This window comes from Cololabis saira, chromosome 7 (genome assembly GCF_033807715.1).
Source record: "Cololabis saira isolate AMF1-May2022 chromosome 7, fColSai1.1, whole genome shotgun sequence".
NCBI lineage: Eukaryota > Metazoa > Chordata > Actinopteri > Beloniformes > Belonidae > Cololabis > Cololabis saira.
The window spans coordinates 25757602-25780345 of NC_084593.1; the positions used below are offsets into that span (position 1 = coordinate 25757602).

The 22744-nt window shown below is 40.5% G+C and overlaps 1 protein-coding gene across 2 annotated transcripts; it reads left to right on the forward strand.

Moving 5' to 3' along the window:
* The first annotated feature begins 1262 nt into the window (after nt 1–1262).
* On the forward strand, nt 1263–21170 carry fbxw11a (F-box and WD repeat domain containing 11a). Of its 2 annotated transcripts, none has more exons than XM_061725245.1 (13): nt 1263–1394; nt 6167–6235; nt 7021–7240; nt 7630–7816; nt 7926–8016; nt 9163–9300; nt 10274–10392; nt 15827–16076; nt 16753–16871; nt 18441–18551; nt 18629–18707; nt 19190–19354; nt 19918–21170. In XM_061725245.1, the coding sequence occupies exons 1-12, from the start codon at nt 1275–1277 to the stop codon at nt 19349–19351; spliced, it is 1665 nt and encodes a 554-aa protein (XP_061581229.1). In that variant the 5' UTR covers nt 1263–1274; the 3' UTR covers nt 19352–19354; nt 19918–21170. The 2 variants fall into 2 exon arrangements, with proteins under 2 accessions (XP_061581229.1, XP_061581230.1); XM_061725246.1 differs by lacking the exon at nt 1263–1394 and adding an exon at nt 1510–1613.
* Nucleotides 21171–22744: the final 1574 nt, after the last annotated feature.

Here is a 22744-nt window from a genome sequence, read left to right on the forward strand (position 1 = left end):
GTATGTGACGTTTTTTATCAGGTGGATAAAAATTGAGTTCTCAAGTTGCATCCAGCAGAAATAACTAATTGACGTTACTTAAATTGCAGTCCCATAGTCCGTTGATATACAATGATCTGTTCGGATACTATTTTTAAATACCATTACAGCCAAATTCTATGCATAACAAGATGACATGTTTAAAAATTTCTGACATTTTGCATTAAGAAGTTTTTATTGCTTAAATTTTATCCTCGCAATTTTGCAGATAAAATATTTCCAAAGCAAAAAAGAAAGACGTTACTTTTTCTTTGTTTGGGGATTAAAATGTGCAAGGCCGTGATTTATTTTATCTTTTCTTCCTTTTGAATTATTTAAAGATTTGTCAATGATGAACTTTGCAAAAGTACACCAAATCTCAAATTGTTCCAGTTACATGCTCAGTTCAAATGTGATTCCAGTAACGATAGAACTTGTTATGACATTTCATTGATCCTTTTGTACTTGCTTTTCTGAAACGTAAAATTAAAAAAAAAATGCATTTAGGGAAGGAAAAAGAAAAAAAAAAAATATATATATATATATAAAAAAGAATTCTTGAGCGCATTCTTATGTGCTGATAATGGACATAAATCATATTTCATTCAAATACAGTTTATTGCCAACATTACTTTTTCCAGTTTCTAAGTTGAAATAAGGTAAAACAATTTAGTTTATCTTGTTGACGTGGAGATTTATTATAAGTTTGGTTTGTTTAGTTTACCAAGTGAAACATGATACTGGTCAATTAATGCCGCCCTAGCTTTTACTTTGTAAAAATGTTGCAAGTTTCAAATGAGTATTAGGTTTTTTCACTTTTGGTTATTCCTGTGTATATCAATTTTAAATATGATCGCTCATGCTCGATTACGATTTTTTTCCAGATAACAAAGAGACAACCACATTGCACCTTAAAATTCCACACATTCTCTTTTTATTTCAAGACTTTTAATTAAATCAAATTCCAATTACTATTTTCCTATTGGCCAACGTCCTGCAGCATTTCATAACAATCGCTATGCGGGTGATTGATTTCGTCTAGGTGTATTCCTCCTCAGGATAGCAACAGCATCTTCATCCATTTTCCTTTTTGTTTGGGGGAGTCACCGGGGAAAGCCTTGGTAGCACGGTAAGCCAATCAATAAAAAGTCTAGCACTCAGGCCACGCCCCCTTAGATAAAGTCCGTCCAATCAGCGCGCTCCTTATTTGCATGTGACGCTGCCCTGGCAGAGCTGCGTGGTGTGTGTCGGAGTGAATGACGTCTCTGGAGCTGCGGGCCGCCGACGCAGGGCTGGGTTTCCATTTTCATTGCGAGTTTCAGGGGGGAATCGTTAACATGGAGCCGGAGATGGAGGACAAAACGGTGGAACTGATGGTAAGATGTGATTCGGGATGGCAAACTTGAGTGAATCCGAGCGGGGGTCGGTGTTAGCTTATGTATTTTTTTTTTTTTTTTTTTTTTTTTTTTAATTTGGATGAGCGGCGTTTTCGATTCGACGACGGGGGAATGAGCTGAAGCTGGAGCTGGAGCTGGTCGGGGGGGAGTTTTTGTTGAAGAATGGGTCAGCAAACCGGGTTGCTTCATTAGCAGGAGGTATATATGATTACCCTGGGGGTATTGGAACCGATTATTGTTATTAATATTGATAAAACAGTCATTAGTCCAGTCGTCGGGCCGGGGATTGTTTTAGGGGATCGCTCACTGCGGTGACGCTGCGCAACTTTAAACAGGGCCCCGTGCTGATACTAAAGGCTTGATTTATGGTTCCGCGTTACACCGTCAACCCTACGGTGCGCGTCGCCGCGTACACTACGCCGTAGCCTCTGCGTCGATTTAACACACAAGCTTTAGCTGCACATCCTGCTAACTGGCTAAGAGGCGAACAAACCACCAAATATTACCGCTAACATCCTATTATATCACGTATATCTTGAATACATGGCATACACGGGGGGGACGGGCAGTCAAACCCCATCCCTCGGTACAATGAAAGCTCAAAAAGGAGCCGCTTCTGTGTTTATATTTGTGAAGTGCGTAGAAGGAAGTGTTTCCATTCACAGCCTAGCTCTTTAGCCCTAGCTGGTGAACATATCTAGATATTTATATACCCAGAAACACGGGCCAGACTGCCTCACTAAACTTATATAAAGTATAAGGACGCGAACTCTTGTTTTCTGTGTGTGTGGTCATGTTTAATCAATGAGTAATGTTTTATTCTTACATTGAAAACTGTCTCCATAGGAAAGCCAGCGAGGCTAAGCTTAGCTTCCTCGAGCTAACATTAACATTTCTGGTGGTTTTTACCTGTCAGGTAATTTACCATAGGTTTATTTCAAAGGAGCTTGCACATCAAAAGCTTTTTTTTTTCTTTTTTAGAAGGTTTGGCTTTTACAGATCGTAAATAAAACTAATCTCTATTTCTCACAGTTCCAGCTTTAGACTTACACATTGGCCATAGATATTAATATGGTGTTATTTGGTAGAAATCTAACCATACCTGTCAAGTTTTGGATTTAAAAATAAGGGACATTTTCCTCCAACCAGCCCAACCAAGCTCCAGTATCACATTTTAAGACAGGTTTACAAGATATTTAAAATATCTACCTGTCAATCACTTACAAACTTCAATTATGTCCTCTTTATGTACCTTTGTTGACACTGAAATGCTGTGGACATCCCTATGTTTGTATTCCTACAATAGAGCCTTAATGAAAACACAAAGGGGAATTAAAGCACATTTATTTATTTTAAATATTTTCAGTTTATATACAAATTGATTGTCTTCAAGTGAAACATTTTCTTTTAAATTGTCATTTTCACTCATGTGGGTCTCTGGCTCCCATTTTTAGATATATTTACATGAATTCTTCGCTTTTCTGGCAGAAATGTCTTCTCTCTTGTTACATCCATCCAACTGAATTGTTGTTCCAAGTTTGTTCCTGTTGTCACAGTTCTCGCAAGGTTAGTGACAATTAAGTTTGGAGAGGCACAATAATCCTTTTTAAAAATTATTTTATTATAAAACGGGAAATTTAAGGGGAAATACTAATACGGGGAGGACGGCGGGAAAGAGGGGTAAAATACGGTAGTTTCCTGGCCAAAACAGGAGACTTGACACTAGGTATGGATCTAACCAGTGCATTGAAAGAGCTTATCGTTCATGTTATGATTGTTGTCATTCTCAAACAGTATGTCATTGAATAGCCATGGATGGCTGTTCACTGATGATGCTTGAGAAGATGCAAATGCATCATCTCGTGCCTTCACAATATCTACTGTTAGTAGATTCTGCACTTTCTTCTTTGTTTACAGCTGAGTAAAGATTGCTCATCTAATTGAAGAAATTGAATCTGCTTTTACCGGCAGAAAATGAGCTTTCACTACACTTGAACTTGTCTGTTGAGGTTGTGTCCTTGTCCTTAGTTTTTTGTTTATTTATTACTTTTTTTTAAATATTTATTTAATTTTGTCTGTTATTCACTAACCCCTCATTAGAGTAGGGATGGCAGAACAGTAGGTGTTGGTTTCGGTCGAAACAAGTGTATCAATAATTGACCATTAATCCCGTTGCCCCTCCCTCTCCTCTACCTATCCCCACCCAGTTCATGTCTAATAATGCTTTTGTGTGTATGTTTATTAGTTTGTATCTTGTGTGTGAAGGAGTGTGTGTTTCTGCGGTCACTGTGCCAATGTGTGTAGCTCTAATATACTGGTTTTTCCCCTCACTATCCCCCTACTTCCTCCCCTCTTCTACTTCTCCTCACCTTTTGATGGTTACACCCACCCCCCCTCAATTTTAAACCCAACCTTATTATTTATCCATTAATTTTGTGTTCTTGCACCAAATCACTCTTCATGTTTCCCATTTCCCATCAACTCCACACCACTTCTGTCCATCAACTATTCATTCACTCACCTTTCTTCCCCCTTCAACTCCCCTCATCACCATCCCTCTTCTTTCTTTCTTTCTTTTTTTAATTTTACTTCCCGTCTCTCGCTCTTCCTCCCTCACCCTGTCCACTTCCTTCTCCTCTTCCCTTTCTCCCTTCCTCTCTCTCTTTCACACAGTGCTCTGTGCCTCGCTCTCTCTGGCTGGGCTGCTCCTCGGTGGCTGAGAGTTTGTGTGCACTCAGGTGCCTGCAGAGCATCCCCTCCACCCGGGCTCACAACCAGGTTCTGCCTCTCTCCTCTTAATTCTGCTGCTCCTCCTCCTCTCCCTTCCTCCCTTGTCATCTCATCACCCTTCACTTTTCTTTGCCCATTCCATACAACTCCTTATACCACCTTGGTGCAGAAGACGTCCACTCATCCCCACCTCACCCTCCTACCTCCTCACCTTTTGTTGTCTTTTCCTCCCCGTCTTTCAATTCTTTGGGTTCTTCTCTGGTGCATCCTTTGAGTTCTTTCTTCAACGAACTGAATTCGGCTGTATGAACTATAACTTCTTTTAAATTGTGTCAAAGAGATAGCAGTACTTTGAATACCAAAAAATTAAAATGCATCACCGGGCGTAGTTTCGAAGAAGGCCGGACACTTTTGCAGTGGGATACATATGTGAAAAATTCAGACTACCTCTTGTGGATGGAGGAAGGATGCACGGGCTACCAGAGAATAACCACGAATTGAGGAGTAACGTTCTCTCCCCTTCTGCCTGGAGGTGTGAGGGCCGCGGTGGGGAGGGTCTTCCTTCAAGCTCTGAGAGGCTACATGCTTGCTTGCCTGCCTGCCTGGCCAGACCTGGTCTGTCTGTTTTTAGTTCTTCTCTTCCACTGCTCTGCATGACTGTCAAAACCAGCAAAAGCAATCTGGCTCTGTCCTGTCTGCTTTGATCGTGGTATTGGACCATTTGTTTGTGCGGTTGTATTCATAGCAACCATCAAGTTGTTCTGTTGGTTTTACTTTACCTCCATATGTAACAGCACTACAGTTCATTAATAAATGCAGAAACAAGTTTCCAATTCAGTAATCAAAAAGTTCAAGAGATCTTGGGTTTTCCAAAGAAAAAAATAAATATATTTGCAGCTTTTTAAACTGTCAAAGAGTTTCCACCTGCTGGACAACCACTAACAGTTTAACTTTTAGGTCTAAAATAGTTTGTTTTTTCTTTTCTTTTTTCTTATATCAACATAGTTGTTAAAAGGCTAACTATTGCTTGTTCAGCCCTAACACAGGGGCATAATTGCAAATACTTTTTAAACTGTTGTGTTGCATTTCAGTGAATTAAGTTTGTAATTATGTCACAAAACGCATTTAAATATAGTGGTGCACAGCAAAGTATGCATTACACCCTTTCAGATCTACCTTTAATCTGACGGAGCTCTGGTGTTCTGTTTATCTTTCTTTTTTTTTTTTTTAGTTTCCAAGAGTTTCATAGTTCAAAGATATGCAAATTTGATGAAAATGTTCCTCTGACTGAACCACTGTTCATAACGATAAACAAATATAAACAGTTCAAAATGTCCTTAGTCACAGAAACAATGGCAAGGCCATAAAGTATATGTAATTTGTTTTTGGTGTTCCATGAATGTTATGAACATTATAAGTTCATGGGTTGTTGTGTTTCTCTAGCTGTAACAGAATGTGCAAGTGACATGCATTCATTATTTACTCTTAACGTCATATCAGTCTGTCACTCTTTGTGAATGATCTGGGAGTAATCCTGTAAAGAAAAAGCTCTTCCAACATGTCTGCTGTCCACTTGCATGTCATCAAGAGACTAAAGACAAGGTAGAAATGGCAGAGCTCTGGTTAACCTTGCATTTTTCTCCCCTCCTGTGTATGCTCTATGGTTGCAATGTGTTTCATTACAGTCATGCCTGTGCTGGTGCCAGTGACATACCCACAATTTTGCACTTTAATTTCCTGTCCAGACTACTTAGCCCACATCAGAGATAAGCAAGCAAATGGATTCTTTTTGTTGAGGTCCTGTTGAGTTTTTTTAGTCCATATGTGTGTGTATGCACGGCTGTTTGTGCGGGCACTCCTCAGAAATCTTGATGGTTACCTTTCCTTGGCTGTTATTGTAGCACTTTTCGTCAAATGTTCTCCGCGCTGTTGCTCTGGCTCTTAAATTGCCTTTTTTAAGACTTAAGTAAGATTGTATCACTAACCTAGACCTCCTTTTTGTTTTGTTCCTTTTTTTGTAGAATACGTCAGGGATGGAGTCACAGAACCTTGTAGACGACCTGTCACCAAAGAAGACTACAGTTCTCAAGGTGTGTATTTTATACTGCATGAAGAAAGATATATAAGTCACATGAACTTCAATGGAAAGTCTGACCATGTTGTCTTAGAACCATTAAGTGGCTGAAGTGAATTCTTTTTTTATTGTTATAAAATGAAACATGTTGTGTTTTTTGGTGATACCACATTCCCTTAAATAAAAAATCAGTATTCAGTCCATAGAACGTTCTGAAGTTAAATCAGCCATAGATCTATAACTGGAACCTAGGGTGTACAGAGATTTGTTAGGGACCTAAACCATGTGAATCCAAAGAGTTTTGAGTTAGAGCAGGATATATGTTGGCAGCAGAAACGCCATTAATGTTAGCACTAGGAGCAGTCAACTTGCATCAGAATAAATTGCTATTTTAAGTCATTAATATAGTGTGGTTAGAGTCCCTTCATGTACAGTCTTTTAATTAATTTTATTATTAACACTTCCAATCAAAATTACCTCCGACTGTACAGACCCTAGCCGCACCATTGCTTAGTTGGAATTACATTTTTCAGTGTTGTCAGAGGCTTAAGACGGTTATTTATTCTGATGTAGGTTTATTGCTGAGTGCCAACATCATTTGCCATTTTTGCAGCAAACGTATATTCTGTTTGATATGTACCAACTTGATGGATGCCAAATAAATCTGTTACCCCTCAATCGACTGTACCATCAAATGTGATTTCCCTTTTCAGAAATTTCGTTAACATTAAATATTTCAAAATACTGCCAGCCTCGGACAAACAAGCCCTGAGTAAATCTGTGTGATTCTGATCTTTACAGCTTAGTAATGGTCCTGTCGTGGGCTCTCGCAAACGTCCGTCAGAAGGGAACTATGAAAAGGAGAAGGAACACTGCATCGCCCTGTTTGACCAGTGGTCAGAGGCCGACCAGGTGGAGTTCGTCGAACGTCTGATATCCCGTATGTGCCACTACCAGCACGGCCACATCAACTCCTACCTCAAACCCATGCTGCAGAGGGACTTCATCACTGCGTTGCCAGGTACACATATGGAGACATGTGAATGCAGCTTTGGATTCTTATAGTAGTAGTTTAGAGCATGATTGAATGTGGTTTGGCAACAAGACTTTTTTTTCTCTTCAGGTTTTTTTTTCATGAATGAAAGTATCACCTTAATTCTTTGTTTTATGATTTATTCAACTTCAAGATTTCCGCTTTTTCTAATGATAATTTAAGTTGGATTACCGTCTTCATTCAACACAACAGAATAGTTTCTCTTTAAAACATTATAACATAAGAAATACCAGTAAAATCACAGATAATCTTTGATAAATAATAAATAAGATGTATGCCTCAGGCAGACAGAGAAACCAAATGAAGTCCTCTTGATATTGATGCACACAATTAACTCTTTGTCTCCCACCCTTTAGCCCAAGGCTTGGATCACATAGCAGAGAACATATTGTCTTTCCTGGATGCGCGCTCGCTGTGCTCAGCGGAGTTGGTGTGTAAAGAGTGGCAGAGGGTCATCTCTGAGGGTATGCTGTGGAAGAAGCTTATTGAACGTATGGTCCGAACTGACCCACTTTGGAAAGGCTTGTCCGAAAGACACCAGTGGTGAGAATGAATCTACACTGAAGACGGGGCTTTATTATTATTACTGAAAACATTTCTACAGGATACAAAGCAGTTTACCTTTTTTTTATTTCCTTTTTTCTTCTCTCAGGGAGAAATATCTGTTCAAGAATCGCACATCAGAAGTCCCACCTAACTCCTACTATCACTCCCTTTATCCTAAGATTATCCAAGACATAGAGGTGAGATAAAGAGATGAATGTTATTTTTGATCAAAAAATGCTATTCTTTCAAAAGTGTCATTTTGGTTTTTACAACAAACACAGTAGTTAATTATTGTCCATCAGTTGGATAAGGCTGTAAGACCACTTACAAATAACTGTAGCAGCTAGAAAGCTTATTCTCAGGTGGAAAGCATTCAAGAAAGTTCTCATCCTCCCAGTGGTGGATATTTGAACTTGTCAACCTCAAGGTCAGAGGAGGCAATGCTCTGGGAAATGAATAATACAAAACAAAAAGTCCCAGTTAGCATGTTAAGTATTCAAGGTTGTGTCAGTACAATTGGAAGAAGTCAAAACAAGTATGACTTGTTCTCCTGGCAGTTCCCCAGGAGAACGATTCATGGCACCACATCTTAAACCTGAACAAACCACAAGACTTGGAGAACAGCGTTCTTTGGACAAATACGACCAAAAGTTGAGTCTGAGCCGTGATGCATGCTGCCATGGTTTGTATGATACAAATGAATAATATGAGGACTAATGTCTCATACCAACCGTGAAGCCGAGTGCTTGAAGGATTATGATTTGGACTTGTTTTGCAGCCAAAAGAACAATAATAGTCTAAATTGGACAAGCAACAAGACAGTAATTCCAGGGACATCAGAAAATCAACAACATGAGGTTTGAAAAAGAAAAGAAAAAATGTGTTGCAATAGCTCAGTCAAAGTCCAGACCTCAACTTTCACTGAACTGAAGAAATGTAAAATCGGGCCAAAATTCATCCACAATGACATGAGACACTGATGATGTCATGCAGAAAATGAACTATTACGACTAATGGTGCTTCTAAAGCTATTCAATTACAGGGAGGGCTTTGTTTGTCACTCGCTGCTTCTGCATTCTGGTTTTACTTTTTGTTCTGTAAATAAGGGCAGTGGGTAATGGGTCATATGGGGCTCTTCATCTCAACTTTTATTTACCTAGTCCGTGACCTTTTGAATGTCCTGATAAAATCTTGTTCCATCACTGTATGCTTTATATCCTATATTAGGATGTAGTACCTTATGGTCTATATTAGTAATTATCCATCTAAGCTATTGCCTCTCTTTTAGTGTTGGACTATCTGTTTTTAACAATTATCTTTTTTTTTTTTTTGTCCTCCCACAGACTATTGAAGCAAATTGGCGATGTGGCAGACACAACTTGCAGAGGATTCAGTGTCGCTCAGAAAACAGTAAAGGGGTTTACTGTCTCCAGTACGATGACGACAAAATCATTAGTGGCCTTAGGGACAACTCCATCAAGGTATGCTGTCATAAGTTTTACACATAGCGGTCAGTTTGGGTAGTAAAACTTGTGTTTGTTTGTTTATTTATTTTCCAACTTCTCTGGTTCAAAGACAGCTCAAAAGAATGTGTAGCGCACTAAATCAATAGGCATTTTATTGTGAGGTATAATTGCCTTTACTCATTTTAGCCACTAGTGTCTTGGGAGATGCTGCTGTAAGCAAGTCCTTGGAATTACTGTCAGACGTCTTCTGGTTTATGACATAAAAGTCAAGGACTGGTTTTGTTTCATGTTGTATAGTGTTTTTCTCAAATGTAAGTATATCCAAATTGTTTTAGTTGTCTCTAACTGTTTCTTACATTTGCTTTTGGGATGTAGTAGTATATCCTACTTGCCTAAGATTACATGTTGAAATAATTAACATTTATCTACTTTGCATCTTTAACCACCATTAAAAGAGTGCTGAAACTTGTGAAAAGGACAATGGTTGTTGTACTTCAGCCTGTGTTTGTGTATTTATAAATGAAATGTTCTTCTAGCTCACAATAGTGCATCATTTAAATGTATGTGGCACTAGGTCTGAAGAGCAGACATTAAGACGGAGCACAAATGAATTATTGGATAAAAGGGATCAGCTCCAGAGACACAATGTGTTCTTTTTATCTGTCTGGCCTTCAAGCAAACATGATGATAAAAAGAAGGGATGGATGGTAGGAAGAGAAGAACAGATGTGCGTTATTGGCAGTGGGATGGCTTGTGAACACCCAGTAAGATCTGAATGAGTGTGACGTTCGCATAGAGCTCAGCACAGCAGCAGGGAAATGGGGCATGAAAAGTGCATGAACATTACTGTGAGAACAAGGCATTCTTGGTATGACCTAAAGCTGAATCCTTTAAAAAACAAATAATAATTCTACCACGTTCTCCATCATCCTCTAAAACCTGCCTCTGCTGTCCTCATCTTTTCCATTTTCTCTGCTTTGCTTCTTAGATCTGGGATAAGCAGACTCTGGAATGTCTGAAGATACTGACCGGTCACACGGGCTCAGTATTATGTCTCCAGTATGATGAGAGGGTCATTGTCACTGGGTCCTCTGACTCAACTGTCAGGTATGGCACACATCTCACTGCAGAGGGGGAACACGGTGTATTTTGGCATAGGACCGAAAGCTGATTCAGCAGAATTAAGAAAGTAAACGTTCCTCTCTAGTGTCACTTACACAACAGAAATGTCTAGGGAAGGATTTGCATTTGCAGTACAATCACTCAGTCAACAAATATTTATTTATTTGAGCTTTTTATATGAATAAATGCTGAGAAATAAACGTAACACACATCAAAATTTAAAGCTTAAAAAAAATTAAAAATAATTTCACAATGCTTCTAAGAATTAAAAAACAACTAGCAATGTCTGTCGCAGCACAAATGTCAGGAGGAAACATGTTGCAAAGTCTCAGAGCAGCTAATATATAAAGGCATGATCACCTCCCTGTTTGTATCTTGACCTTGACACATCTTAAATATGTTGATTGAATAACTGTAGTGAGCTGTTATATGTAGAGATTTCAAATCCGGGCCACATGAGCCGTGGTCAGGTCATCGTAAGATCAAGGAGCAGCAGCACAGCAGGGTTTCCGGCATCTACAGATGAGGCAATGTCATTCTGAACTTACAGCAGAGCCGACGCGGTGCTATGGCGAGCTCTAAAACCATATTGAAATTTGTTCGTGACAGAGTTCTCGTGTAAAAATGTTTGTAGTTGAAAATAAAGAACATCCTTTTCCAGAATTATAGAAAGGACAGATAAGACAGAGGTTGTAAATGAAACGTTATGGAGGAATCATGGTGGGGCTTTTTAAGGAGGGACGGCAGCATGTTTACAGGCAACTGGGGTGGAACACAAGCTTAAGTGGGATTTAACAAAAGTTAGCAAAATCTGAGATCTCCCTCATAAGCTTATCGGGTAAGAGAGCTAAAACATGTGCCACACTGCCTTTGATCAAGTTTGACGTCTTATTTTTAATATGTTCAGATTTTGAATATGGAAAAACAAGAGAGGAGGCCGCACACTTTTGCTCCTTAGTGCAGATTTATTTAGCACATCAATACGTCGTAACGTTTCGAGCGCATTTTGCTCTTCTTCAGACAGATTTTCAATATGGACTAACTCTATAAAGCGTAGTTAACATTGACACGAGGGACCAAAAGCAAGAGAACAGCGCGATTATTTAATTTCTGGCTATATATTTTTTTGATCGTGGAATGAAAATACAGCTTTTCTATAGTCCAATTAATTATTACAGAGAAGTTGTTTATCAACTTGTAAGTCACTAGAACTGGTTACGTGACATGTACAACTTTTTGAGATGCCATGGATACATTTTCCAACCGAGCAGGACCGGGCAGTCTGTAAAGATGACTTGTTTTTTGTTATCATATGAAACAACACGAGGCGTGAGAATTAGGTGAATTTGCTGCCTGTAAGTGAGAGATAAGAGAACTAAACGAGTGTTGGATCAGTGATGCTCAAAAAGCATTCTGCTGTCTGTGTCGCTGCAATTGGCCCGGTTCATTACCCAGGATCATCCAGTCTATCCTGTGACACGTCAACCACAAAATAAATTTCAACATCATTTAATGTGGACTCAACTAATGTACTCTGTTCTCGAAAAGAAAAACTATTCCTCTCCATATGGACCACTTTAATTTTTTTTATATTCATAAGTAATTTACAGTGTTTCTTGTACCACTTACTGTGGATCATCATTTGCCATTAAACTGGTTTACCGATAAGTACTTTAGTCAAGAAGGAAAAAAAAAACAATACAATGGTGAGGTCAAGTCGATCCCAGCTTTGCTTTTAAATGTATGTCTGCGTGTAAATATTTTTAGTTGGGAGCACCATTGCTAGTTGTGGGACCCCGTTATAATGGTGAACTAAACTGTGAAAGCTGGAGGTCCAGTATTGGCTTTAGGGATGTTCAATTGGCTGCAGTTTATCTCCCAGCTCTCCTTGCAAATGGATTCGGAGGAAAAAAACAAGCGTCCGTGAAAACAGAGTCTATTTTAGAGCCAGAGTTTGGTTTTTGTCCGTTCTGAGCCACTGTAGTAATACAGCTGAGCCGTGTGATAGATGGTGACCTACAGCATCTTTGAATGTACTGCAAATTACTTGTTCTAAAACTAATGTAATAATAAACTACATTTATATAGCACTTTTCTTAAAATGTTACAAAGTGCTTCACAAAGCACAGTTCAGTTAAATTCCACTTTAAATGCTCCCAAAAAATTATAATTAAACTCCAAATTATTCCAATTAATATTAAGTCATTAAAAATAACAAGAGCAATAATTGCCTTGGTAAGAAACCAACAGATTGCATAAAGCTTTCCTTTGATACACTCCCCTGTCCCGAGCCAGCACCAGGTAACTCCCCTCCATGCTGCCCGCTTTAGCGCTGAAAATTGTGTGAAAGAAGCTAATTTAACACAAGGAGTAGAAATTCTACACGAGTCTGGCTGGATTTGAGTTCTGATATTTTCCACTTTGTGTATAATATTTATCAGGAATATAAAGACGGTGTGCCGTATTTAAAAAGATAAATGAATAATATCATTCTGCACTAATTATACAGATTCCGTTTTCACTAATAGACGTGTGCTAATGTTACACATTTGGAACACAAACTTCAGAGAACTGAATGCACTGTCAACAAATTACAAGTAGTATTTCCCATCCAGTGGGTTTGTTGTTGGTTATAGTATTGTGCCTGTATGACAGAAAAAAGACATGCACTAGAAAGGGTTAAATTTCACGTGTCATCAATTGAAGACAATCAAAGAGGTGGTTTTCAAGTGGCTGAGATTTTATTTTTAGTTACTGGAAGTCGGTTATAATGTTATTCCTCCACATATCCTGCACATATCTAATACAACACGTTTGAACAAAATTTTTCTCCAGCAGCTAAATTAAACAAGTGACAAATATAGGCCTGGGACGATAACAAATTTTGCTGGACGATATATTGTCCCACAAATTGACGATAAACGATATTATTGTCGACATTGTCGAGACCAAAATAAGCACTTATGTAATGTTAATATATCATAATAATGCAAGTACACCCTTTCAAATGTAATAATTAAACCTTTATTTGACATTGGAGAACTTTAAAATATGCAAAACAAATAAAACAAGCAAACGGGGGGTTCGAGTCTTCGTGCCCCCAAGTGCAGACCGTCGGGACGCCCGGTCGCGACGTGCGGGACCCGCCCGGGGACCTCCGCACCCCTCGCAGAAACCGCCACCCCCCAAACAGCAGCAGCGGGGGTGAGAGGCAAAAAGAGAGTGCCGTCTCCATCGAGCACCCCGCTTGCGCGCTGGGCGCGGCTGCCGGTGGACTCAGGATCCGCGCTGACCGCGTACCACTGCACCTGCGAAGGCCGGCGGAGGCGGACTCACGCTCCCATCCACTTGGGGGACCTTGGCGGCGGACGCGTGGGGTGACAGAGCTCCGGCTCATCCCCTCGCTGCGCCGGCGCGCCCGGCAATCACCCGAGCACTTAGCCGCGGGCTGGAGGGAGAGAGACGGCCGGCCACCGCCCCTCTCCTCTCCACCCGCGCTCTCCTTTTTTTTTTTTTTCGCCTACGACCCCAGATCAGACGAGACAACCCGCTGAATTTAAGCATATTACTAAGGGGAAGAAAAGAAACTAACAAGGATTCCCTCAGTAGCGAAGAGGGAAGAGCTCAGCGCCGAATCCCCGTCCGAGCGGCGGGCGTGGGAAATGTGGCGTACGGAAGACCGCTTGCCCGGTGTCGGTCGGGGGCCTGAGTCCTTCTGATCGAGGCTCAGCCCGTGGACGGTGTGAGGCCGGTAACGGCCCCCGTCGCGCCGGGGTCCGGTCTTCTCGGAGTCGGGTTGTTTGGGAATGCAGCCCAAAGCGGGTGGTAAACTCCATCTAAGGCTAAATACCGGCACGAGACCGATAGTCGACAAGTACCTTAAGGGAAAGTTGAAAAAAACTTTGAAGAGAGTTCAAGAGGGCGTGAAACCGTTAAGAGGTAAATGGGTGGGGTCCGCGCAGTCTGCCCGGGGGATTCAACTCGGGGGATTCAACCCGAGGCTCCGCCTCCCCCCACAGATACAAAGAGTCTAAATGATTGACAAGATGGTTCACTCCGTTCATTTTTTTCCGCTAAGGAACAAACGCGCCCAGGTGCTAAGATCGATGCACAGAGTGAGCCCTCTTGTCATCCAGTGTGTTTGGAGACGAAGAAAACAAATATGCGTGCATATGGCCATTTATCGAGGCCGGAAAAATTATCGAGTCCATTTTCATTTATCGTGCGATTAATTGATTTATTGATTATCGTCCCAGGCCTAGACAAATACACTGTACACCGGCTGTAAGCTGGTAATGTGATTAATAAATACAACTGCAGCAACATTGTCTATAGCATGACATGTTTGACTACATCTGTAGAGCAAAAGTTCTTAAGAGACAACAGAGTCTTGGTATCAGAAATGCATTGCATGACTTCAATCCAGTTGTATTAAACAAAAACATTTCCTGTTTGTTTCTTAGTGGTATCAAACAGTTGAAGTGCAGTTAATTTAAAAAATGTCATTAAGAGATTTTGGCTTATTTCTATGAAGTGTCTATTTAGCCATTACTATTTAAAACGTGTTCTGACTTTTAAAATGATCCAAAATCTGGCCGTACATTTCACATATTTATTCTAACAATTTGTTTTACATTCATTTATGTCTGCCCTCTTGTTGGCCGGCCCTTTAACATCTACTTCCCACTATAACTGTCTGGCAATAACTACACGATACATGCAAGTTAAAGACAAAAAAGCCCATTGCTTTTATTAATTTCTAGATTTGCTATTAGGTGCTGTAACTGGAGGCAGTGGTATATTTTTTATTGCAGATATTGAAACTGGCTAGAGTGCATATATATATATATATATATATATATATATATATATATATATATATATATATATATATATATATATATAATTTATATATTGACACTTGCTTAGTTGAAGCACACAGAAGCTTAAGATTAATTCTCTTATTACTTGGCACTTCAGGAATACTCCCTGGGAGGTATCCAAGGAAAATATGACTTCAGTTCCTTAGCAACAGCTTGATGGCCACTTTGTTTGTAGCCTTGGTTCTCAGTTTTTCCAGTGTTTTGTCTCTGACTCTCCCCGTAGTGCCGTTCAGCAACAACCACCTCTCTTTACACACGTGTGAAATTTGAATTTCTCTCCATTGTTGAACCAATAAACATGATTCTCTCTCTCACGATTCCAGTTGTTTTCGTTTGCTCCTGTTGCATGCTTTTTCCATCTCCATCTCTCTTTCCACCATTCTTCCTGTTCATCCATCTCATTTTTCTTTCCAACTGACCCCTTCCTTCCATTGTTTTTTCTTTTTTCCCCTCACCTATTTGTCATTTCTTCCCACTTTGTCTCACACACCTTTCCCTCCCGTCTAATGTTCCTGTTTGGTTGTATCTCCTGTCAGGGTGTGGGAGGTGACAACGGGTGAGGTACTCAACACACTGATCCACCACAACGAGGCAGTTCTTCACCTGCGTTTTGCGAATGGTCTGATGGTCACCTGTTCCAAGGACCGTTCAATTGCAGTCTGGGACATGGCCTCGCCTACTGACATCAGCCTACGCCGTGTCCTCGTGGGACACCGGGCTGCTGTCAATGTGGTTGACTTTGACGACAAATATATTGTGTCCGCCTCAGGAGACCGCACTATTAAGGTGAGCTGATGAAGTGTTTTCTTAAGAAACATATTTTTTCTTCCTTTTTTAATCAACAAATTAGTCATACAGTACAGACCCAAAGTGTGGACACATTTCCCCATTTGTTTGAATGAGAAGGTGTGTCCAAACTTTTGGTCTGTACTAGGGCTGTTCGATTCATCGATTTTAAATCGTAATCGCGATTATGTAATTAGAACGATGTTAAAAGGTGAAACTCGTAAAATCGATTTTTCCCTTTTTTTTTTTTTTTAAATTTTTTTTTTTTTTTTTTTTTTTTAATTGGAAATATAACTTACTGTATGTTTGCAAGTGCTGATTTGCTGATTTTTTTTTTTTTTTTTCCCAGAGATAAAACTTTATATTTTATTATATTTTTTAAAACTTTTTTTCAACTTATTTTACAGAGTTTTGCACTTTATTCATTCATTTTGGGGCAAATGTTCAATAAAAAAACAGCATATTTGAAATCATTTCTTTGCCTTTTGTCAATTCACAAAATAATCGTAATCGGATTTTGAGAGAAAAAAATCGAGATTTTATTTTTGGGCAAAATCGAACAGCCCTAGTCTGTACTGTATTTTTCTTTATGTTCTCCATATTTTACATTTTATAACTGCAAAACCTCTTAATGGAATCATAGTTTCTTCACATCTATCCATTTTGCCCTCTATAGGTATGGAGCACCAGCACATGTGAGTTTGTGCGCACTCTAAATGGTCACAAGAGGGGAATTGCCTGTCTACAGTATCGAGATCGTCTGGTAGTCAGCGGGTCTTCTGACAACACAATCCGGTATGTGACAACACCACCATGTCCATAAGCTCTGGCTGTTTTGATATCCCATCCTAAGTTGTTGTTTTTTGGGGGGGAGGGGGTTGTCTTTTTAATATTTTTATGGCTAATGAATTGCACACAAAACAGACGTACAAAAGGTGGCGGAAGTCTGGAACCGTAACGACACTAAAACCACACTAGTGTTGACTTAAAAACGTAACTTGGAATATTGTTGCAAATATTCATCCACCATCCATTAATTTCCGCTCAAGGGGAAGCAGCTTGAGAGAAGATGCCCCGACCCCTAGCCACATCCTCATCTCTTCCAGGGGAACACCATGTAAGCAGAGAGACATAATCTCCTCCCAGGAAGGTGTCCAGGGGCATCTTGACCTGAACAACCTCCACTGGCTCCACTCAAAGTGGAGGAGCAGCAACTCCACTCTGAGTCCCTCCCGAATGATTAAGTGAGAGTCCAGCCACCCGGCAGAGGAAACTTATTTCAGCCACTTGAATCTGTGATCTCATTTTTCAGCCGAAACCCACAGATTGTTACCATAAGTGAGGGTTAGCGTGTAGATGGCCCAGTAAAAAGAGAGCCTTGCCTTCTGGTTCAAGTCTCTCATCACCACTACAGACGGGTGGACTGAGTTCACATTACCGCAGACACTAGACAAATCCACGTGTCCCATTCTTCTTTCACTTGTGAACAAGACCTGAAGATGCTTGAAGTTCTTCACTTGAGGCCGGGCGTCCCACCGTTTTCTGACACGGCCGCCGGTTTGGAGGTGCTGATCTCTTTCCCACGGCTTCACGCTCTGCTGTGAACCGCTCCACTGAGAACTGCAGATCACGGCTCGATGAAGCCAACATGACCACATCATCCACAGAACTGAACTGAACCCCCTTCCCCCCTTGGCTGAGTCTAGAAATTCTGTTGTTGAAAATCTTAATTGGTGGCAAAGGGCAGCCCTGATGAAGTCCAGCTACCACCCAAAAGGAATCAGACTTCATTCACCAACTTCACTGTGGATGTTTGTGGATTTCTCCATGAGCATCAAGAATGGTTTTAGAAGGCGACCTGAAACATCGCCTCCAGTCGTCATGGGTCAAAGTTGCCATGTTAACACAGGGTTTCCGCGGGGTGTTAAAAAGTATTAAAAAGTGATAAATGAAAATTGCCAAATTTAAGGCCATTAAAAGTGTTAAATTCACTGTCAAAGCTATTTTTTTTTTTTAAAATTGGTATTATTTTTTACCTTTTACATTTTAAGCAGTCTATTTTATTGTCATTCACAAAGTGAAATAAATGTGAAACATCTGGTCAACATCAATGAGTCTATAAATCTGTTCTGTATAGTGTTCTATAGTTCAAAATCTGTATTAATGTTAAAATGTCCGTGATTAACACTTAATGTTGTGACAGTTTTTTTTTTTTAAATCTGAAGGTAGTGAAAAAGGTATTAAATTTAACATAAGGATTGCTGTATAAACCCTGTAACAGTAACACTCTAAAACTGACTGCATTTGTAAATATCACAAGGGCCCTTTGTTGCAGGATGTTAATAAAAGCTTCTTTTTGTGCAGGTTATGGGACATCGAATGTGGAGCATGTTTGCGAGTGCTAGAAGGTCATGAGGAGTTGGTGCGCTGCATCCGCTTTGACAACAAAAGGATCGTCAGTGGTGCTTATGACGGGTGAGTCTTGTAAACAAAGAATATTGTAGAGAGACTGGGTTTGTTTTGACGTTCTTTTGTACTGTGTTCTATTGCAGCAAGATAAAGGTGTGGGACCTGCAGGCCGCACTGGACCCACGGGCCCCTGCCAGCACATTATGTCTGCGCACTCTAGTGGTAGGTTGCACTGGTTGAGCGGGCTTTTAGCAGCTGCTGGAGCTTTAACTGCAGTTTCTATGTCATTTACAAGCTTCACAAGTGTTCACTATGTTAAAATCCTGCCATAACTTCTCTCTGCAGCCCCAGAGCCATTTTTGAATGTTATTTATTTCTTTAACGTGACCAGCGAGGTGCTAGTTCATACATTCCACCAAAACTAATGCAGGGTGGAGTTGAGTTTGTGACAGACTTTAATAATTTATTTGGCAGTTTTTCTTGGGTGGGGATGTTGTCTTTTTTTTTTTATACAGCTGTGGACACTGACATTCTGTTTTAGATTCAGAATGAATTCACAGTCATAGTTTTGATCACTCACTGTTTAAGCAGGAATTACTTGCTGGTTGCTCTCGCTCTATCATTTTTCATGTGTAGAACATGTTTTCTAGCTGTATACACAACATATTGCCCGTTAACACCTTTTTCCCCATTTTTATTTTCAGGAGCACTCTGGCCGCGTGTTCCGCCTTCAGTTTGACGAGTTTCAGATCATCAGCAGTTCTCACGATGACACCATTTTGATCTGGGACTTCCTGAACGTCTCACCCAATGGCCAGTCAGAAGGACGGTCTCCTTCCCGCACCTACACTTACATTTCTAGATAGCAGGTACCCAGATACAGTTGAAAGCTGCTATTAAAGGAGACATATTATGACTCAAAGAAATTAAGCTTTGTGTGTTTGAGTGAATATATTTCTGTGACTGAAGTCTCTGCCAAACTGTAACATAATCTCGTCCCTTCATTTGGGGTCCCCTAAATCTGAAAAGCTAGAGAGCGGTACCATCACAGCTCCAGGCCAGATTGAATTAACCAACTAACTCCATCTTTGTCTTCTTCCAACCTTATATTACACAGTATCTCCTATACCCCTCTTGGTGGTAGCGCACAGCTGTAACAGTGTTTCCTTTAAAGCGAGCCACACCCTGCAAAAGAGGGAAGTGAAGTATTTGGGTGACTCCACCCCACAAAAAGTGACTTGGTTGAAAAGGATGCCTTTGTAGTGTCCCCGTGGCGTATTTACTGAAAAATGTCTTACGTTTTAAGGAGGGAATAAAGGGCATAGTATGTCTCCTTTTGAAAACAGTCGAAACCTTACTGCATTGTAATTGAACACACTGCTGTGACCACAGCTGTATGACTGAAACCTGCTTTTATTTTTGTCCCCCCCAGGTGGCACTATGTAACACACCCCTTCTTGGAGGAAACCCAGGGCTGATTGGCTGATGGGTGCATCTGTCATGCAAAAGGAGCCCATCTTTTTTCCTTCCACCTTGTCATCTCTCTGTCCATCTCCCACTCAGCCCACTTCACCCCTCTGCCCGTTCTGACAGACTTTAAGCTTGTGCAACATTGCCTGCTAGTACAGTGACATACATACAGGTCAACACTGATGAAGATCCATTACTACAGAACCCACTCGACTTTCCCAAGAAGATCACCTTCTGCTACTAATTTATGTTTTGTAAAGTACACTAATGACAGTATTAATGTAGACTATATAAGCCACAAGCTCCCTTTTTGTCCCCCTTGATGCAAACTTAGAGCAGCTTCTGCGCCTCAGTTTTAAACCCCCCTGCCAAAAAGGTTTCCACCGATATGGAATCACTTACAGATCTATATTTATATATACATGCATATATATATATAATACATATATTACAGACACGCACATACACAACGGGGCAGTTGGACAGAGGATGACTGGAGCTGTGATGCGGGAGACAAAGACTCTTAACTCAGCTCCAGGAAAGAAGGGAAGGATGGGACATGGAGGGAGTGAATGAGGGAGAAAATTGTTGGGGATCCCTGTTCCCTCTCACTCCTCCTCGCTCCTCCCTGTCTCTCTCTCTTCTCCCCCCACCCCTTTGGTCTTTTCCTTGATACCCAACCCCCCAAATGCACCATTGCTTGGAATATGGGGTCGCGCACACTCAAAAGTTTGTGTATGTGGACTGAAATGGCAGAACAAAGCAGAAGCATCAAACATGCATGTGAGGTTGCCTTGGATACAGCATCCCGGTACATCTCTGCTTTTTTTCTCTTTAAATCTTAATTTCTTACTGTTTTTTTTTCTTTTTTTTTTTACTGTTATTTTCTAATTTTATTTGAGTATTTTGGTTTTTAGTACAAAAATCATACTAAGCGTAGTCTTTTCTCCTCTCTCTCATCGTCTTTCCTCCTCCTTTCTTCATTCTTCGACCTGTGTTCATCTGTCCCTTTCACGCCATCTTTCTCTCCCATCATCTACGTGCTTGCTTTGGTTATGAGAGAAGCTGGAATTCAAGAGCTCAATTTTAGCTGTAAACGGAGTTGTCTTGTCAAAAATTGTGTTGTATATTAAAATGATTTTTTAAAGAAGATAATGACCTTATTGTGAATAAAGTACTTGACAGTGGTGGAGTGTTGAGCCAACTGTAACATGAGCGAGTGTCTCGTCTGTTTTGTCTCTTTATGTAAGTGTGAGTGGATTTGTGTAATGCTGTCTCTGCGATGTGTGCAAGCAGATATGCAGTCAATGGATGATGAACTAAAAAGTAAATATATGTAGTTTTATGATGAAAAAAATGTTCTAAAGAACTAATGGAATGTGATATAAAGATGTTTAAATGCTGCAGCAGAAAATGACGCATGTGTCATGTGACAAAGATCCTCAAAAGGATTAATCCAAATGGATACTCGCATTCAAGTAGTTGGTACTGCTGCCTCTTACTTTTTTTTTTGGGGGGGGGGGGGGATTACACAATCAGTTTCCTGAAGTTATTCTCAACACAGAACTGCTAACTTTTGTGTGAGTACTATGTTTGTCAATATCTCAATTTACACAGCTTGTGACTTTATGTTTCAGTCATCAGATGTTAATGGATTAAATCCAAATTCTAGAGCCAATCATTTGGCGCCAATTTATTTTTTTTTTACGTAAAACGAGACCACTCCCCTTCTACTCAAGTCACAAAGTGTTCTAATTGTTCATAAAATGTAAACAGACACAAAGTGTGGTTGCCATGCCCAAGTCAGTCAGTGTAGTCTGTAGTGTGTGTATCTTATACTGTTTAACTCCTTGATACAGACTTGTATCAAGTGGAGGCTGAATTGTGGAATACGGCGGGTGTTCCGAGTACGGCCACTAGATGGGAGTATAAACTTACCTTTCATTCCCAGGGAAATGTTTTTGAAGCTTTGCATTTGACTGAACTGCCAAGTTTGGAGTCTAAACAACCTGTTACAGAGGATTGCGTTTCCAATCTCGGAAACAGTCATTCATACAGGGAATATGTATCACTGAAATGATGATGGTGGGCGAAAGAACAAAGCTGTTTGTGGTTTGCTTGAATTTTACTTATGTACTTGTCCAATTCTGTAATATTTATTCTCCATGAGAAGCAGAGGAGGTGGCTGCCTAAGGGGGGTTGGTTTTCTACATTTCTGAGTTTATGTCTATAGTAGAATGCTTTAAATTCTGGGAATAAGTTATGTGGGATAGATTTGTGTTTGGTGGAGCACCATTAATATATGATGTGTGCATGTGTTGGATATGGGTGTGTGTGCTTCCTCTGGGTCTGTGGGATTTTGGCCCATAATTCCTGCAGCTCTCAGGTCACAGCTCCGTTCTCACGCACATATTTGGCATTCCTTCCCCGACATGATTACCATACACCTTCCACTCCGGGTTTGGCTACGCGGAATATTTCCATCATTCCCGAGTGGAACTGAAGCAACGTTCCAGAAATGAACAACTCACCCCAGCACTGCCACCCCCTGCTTGCTTGTCTTTATCCCATTCCCATATTCCCTCCCGCTTTACCGTCTGCTCCTTATACAAGGCCCTTCCAGTACAGATTCATGCTGCCTTGCAACGGGAATCCTCTGGTACAACCTTTATTTTCCGCCCTGAGTCAGCTGTTTGCGTCTGCCGGCATGATTGGGTCATTTGGCAGGGACATCTCATCACTGACCTCCTGCTCGGATGTGGAAGGAAAAGGCGGAAAGAGGGGAGAAG

Bases quoted from the DNA above. Each gene is read 5' to 3' on its own strand.
- fbxw11a (XM_061725245.1), top strand. From the start codon at position 1,275: ATGACGTCTCTGGAGCTGCGGGCCGCCGACGCAGGGCTGGGTTTCCAT. The intron at 8,017-9,162 runs GTGAGATAAAGA...GTCCTCCCACAG, and splicing joins AGATTATCCAAGACATAGAG to ACTATTGAAGCAAATTGGCG. The intron at 18,708-19,189 runs GTAGGTTGCACT...TTTTATTTTCAG, and splicing joins TATGTCTGCGCACTCTAGTG to GAGCACTCTGGCCGCGTGTT.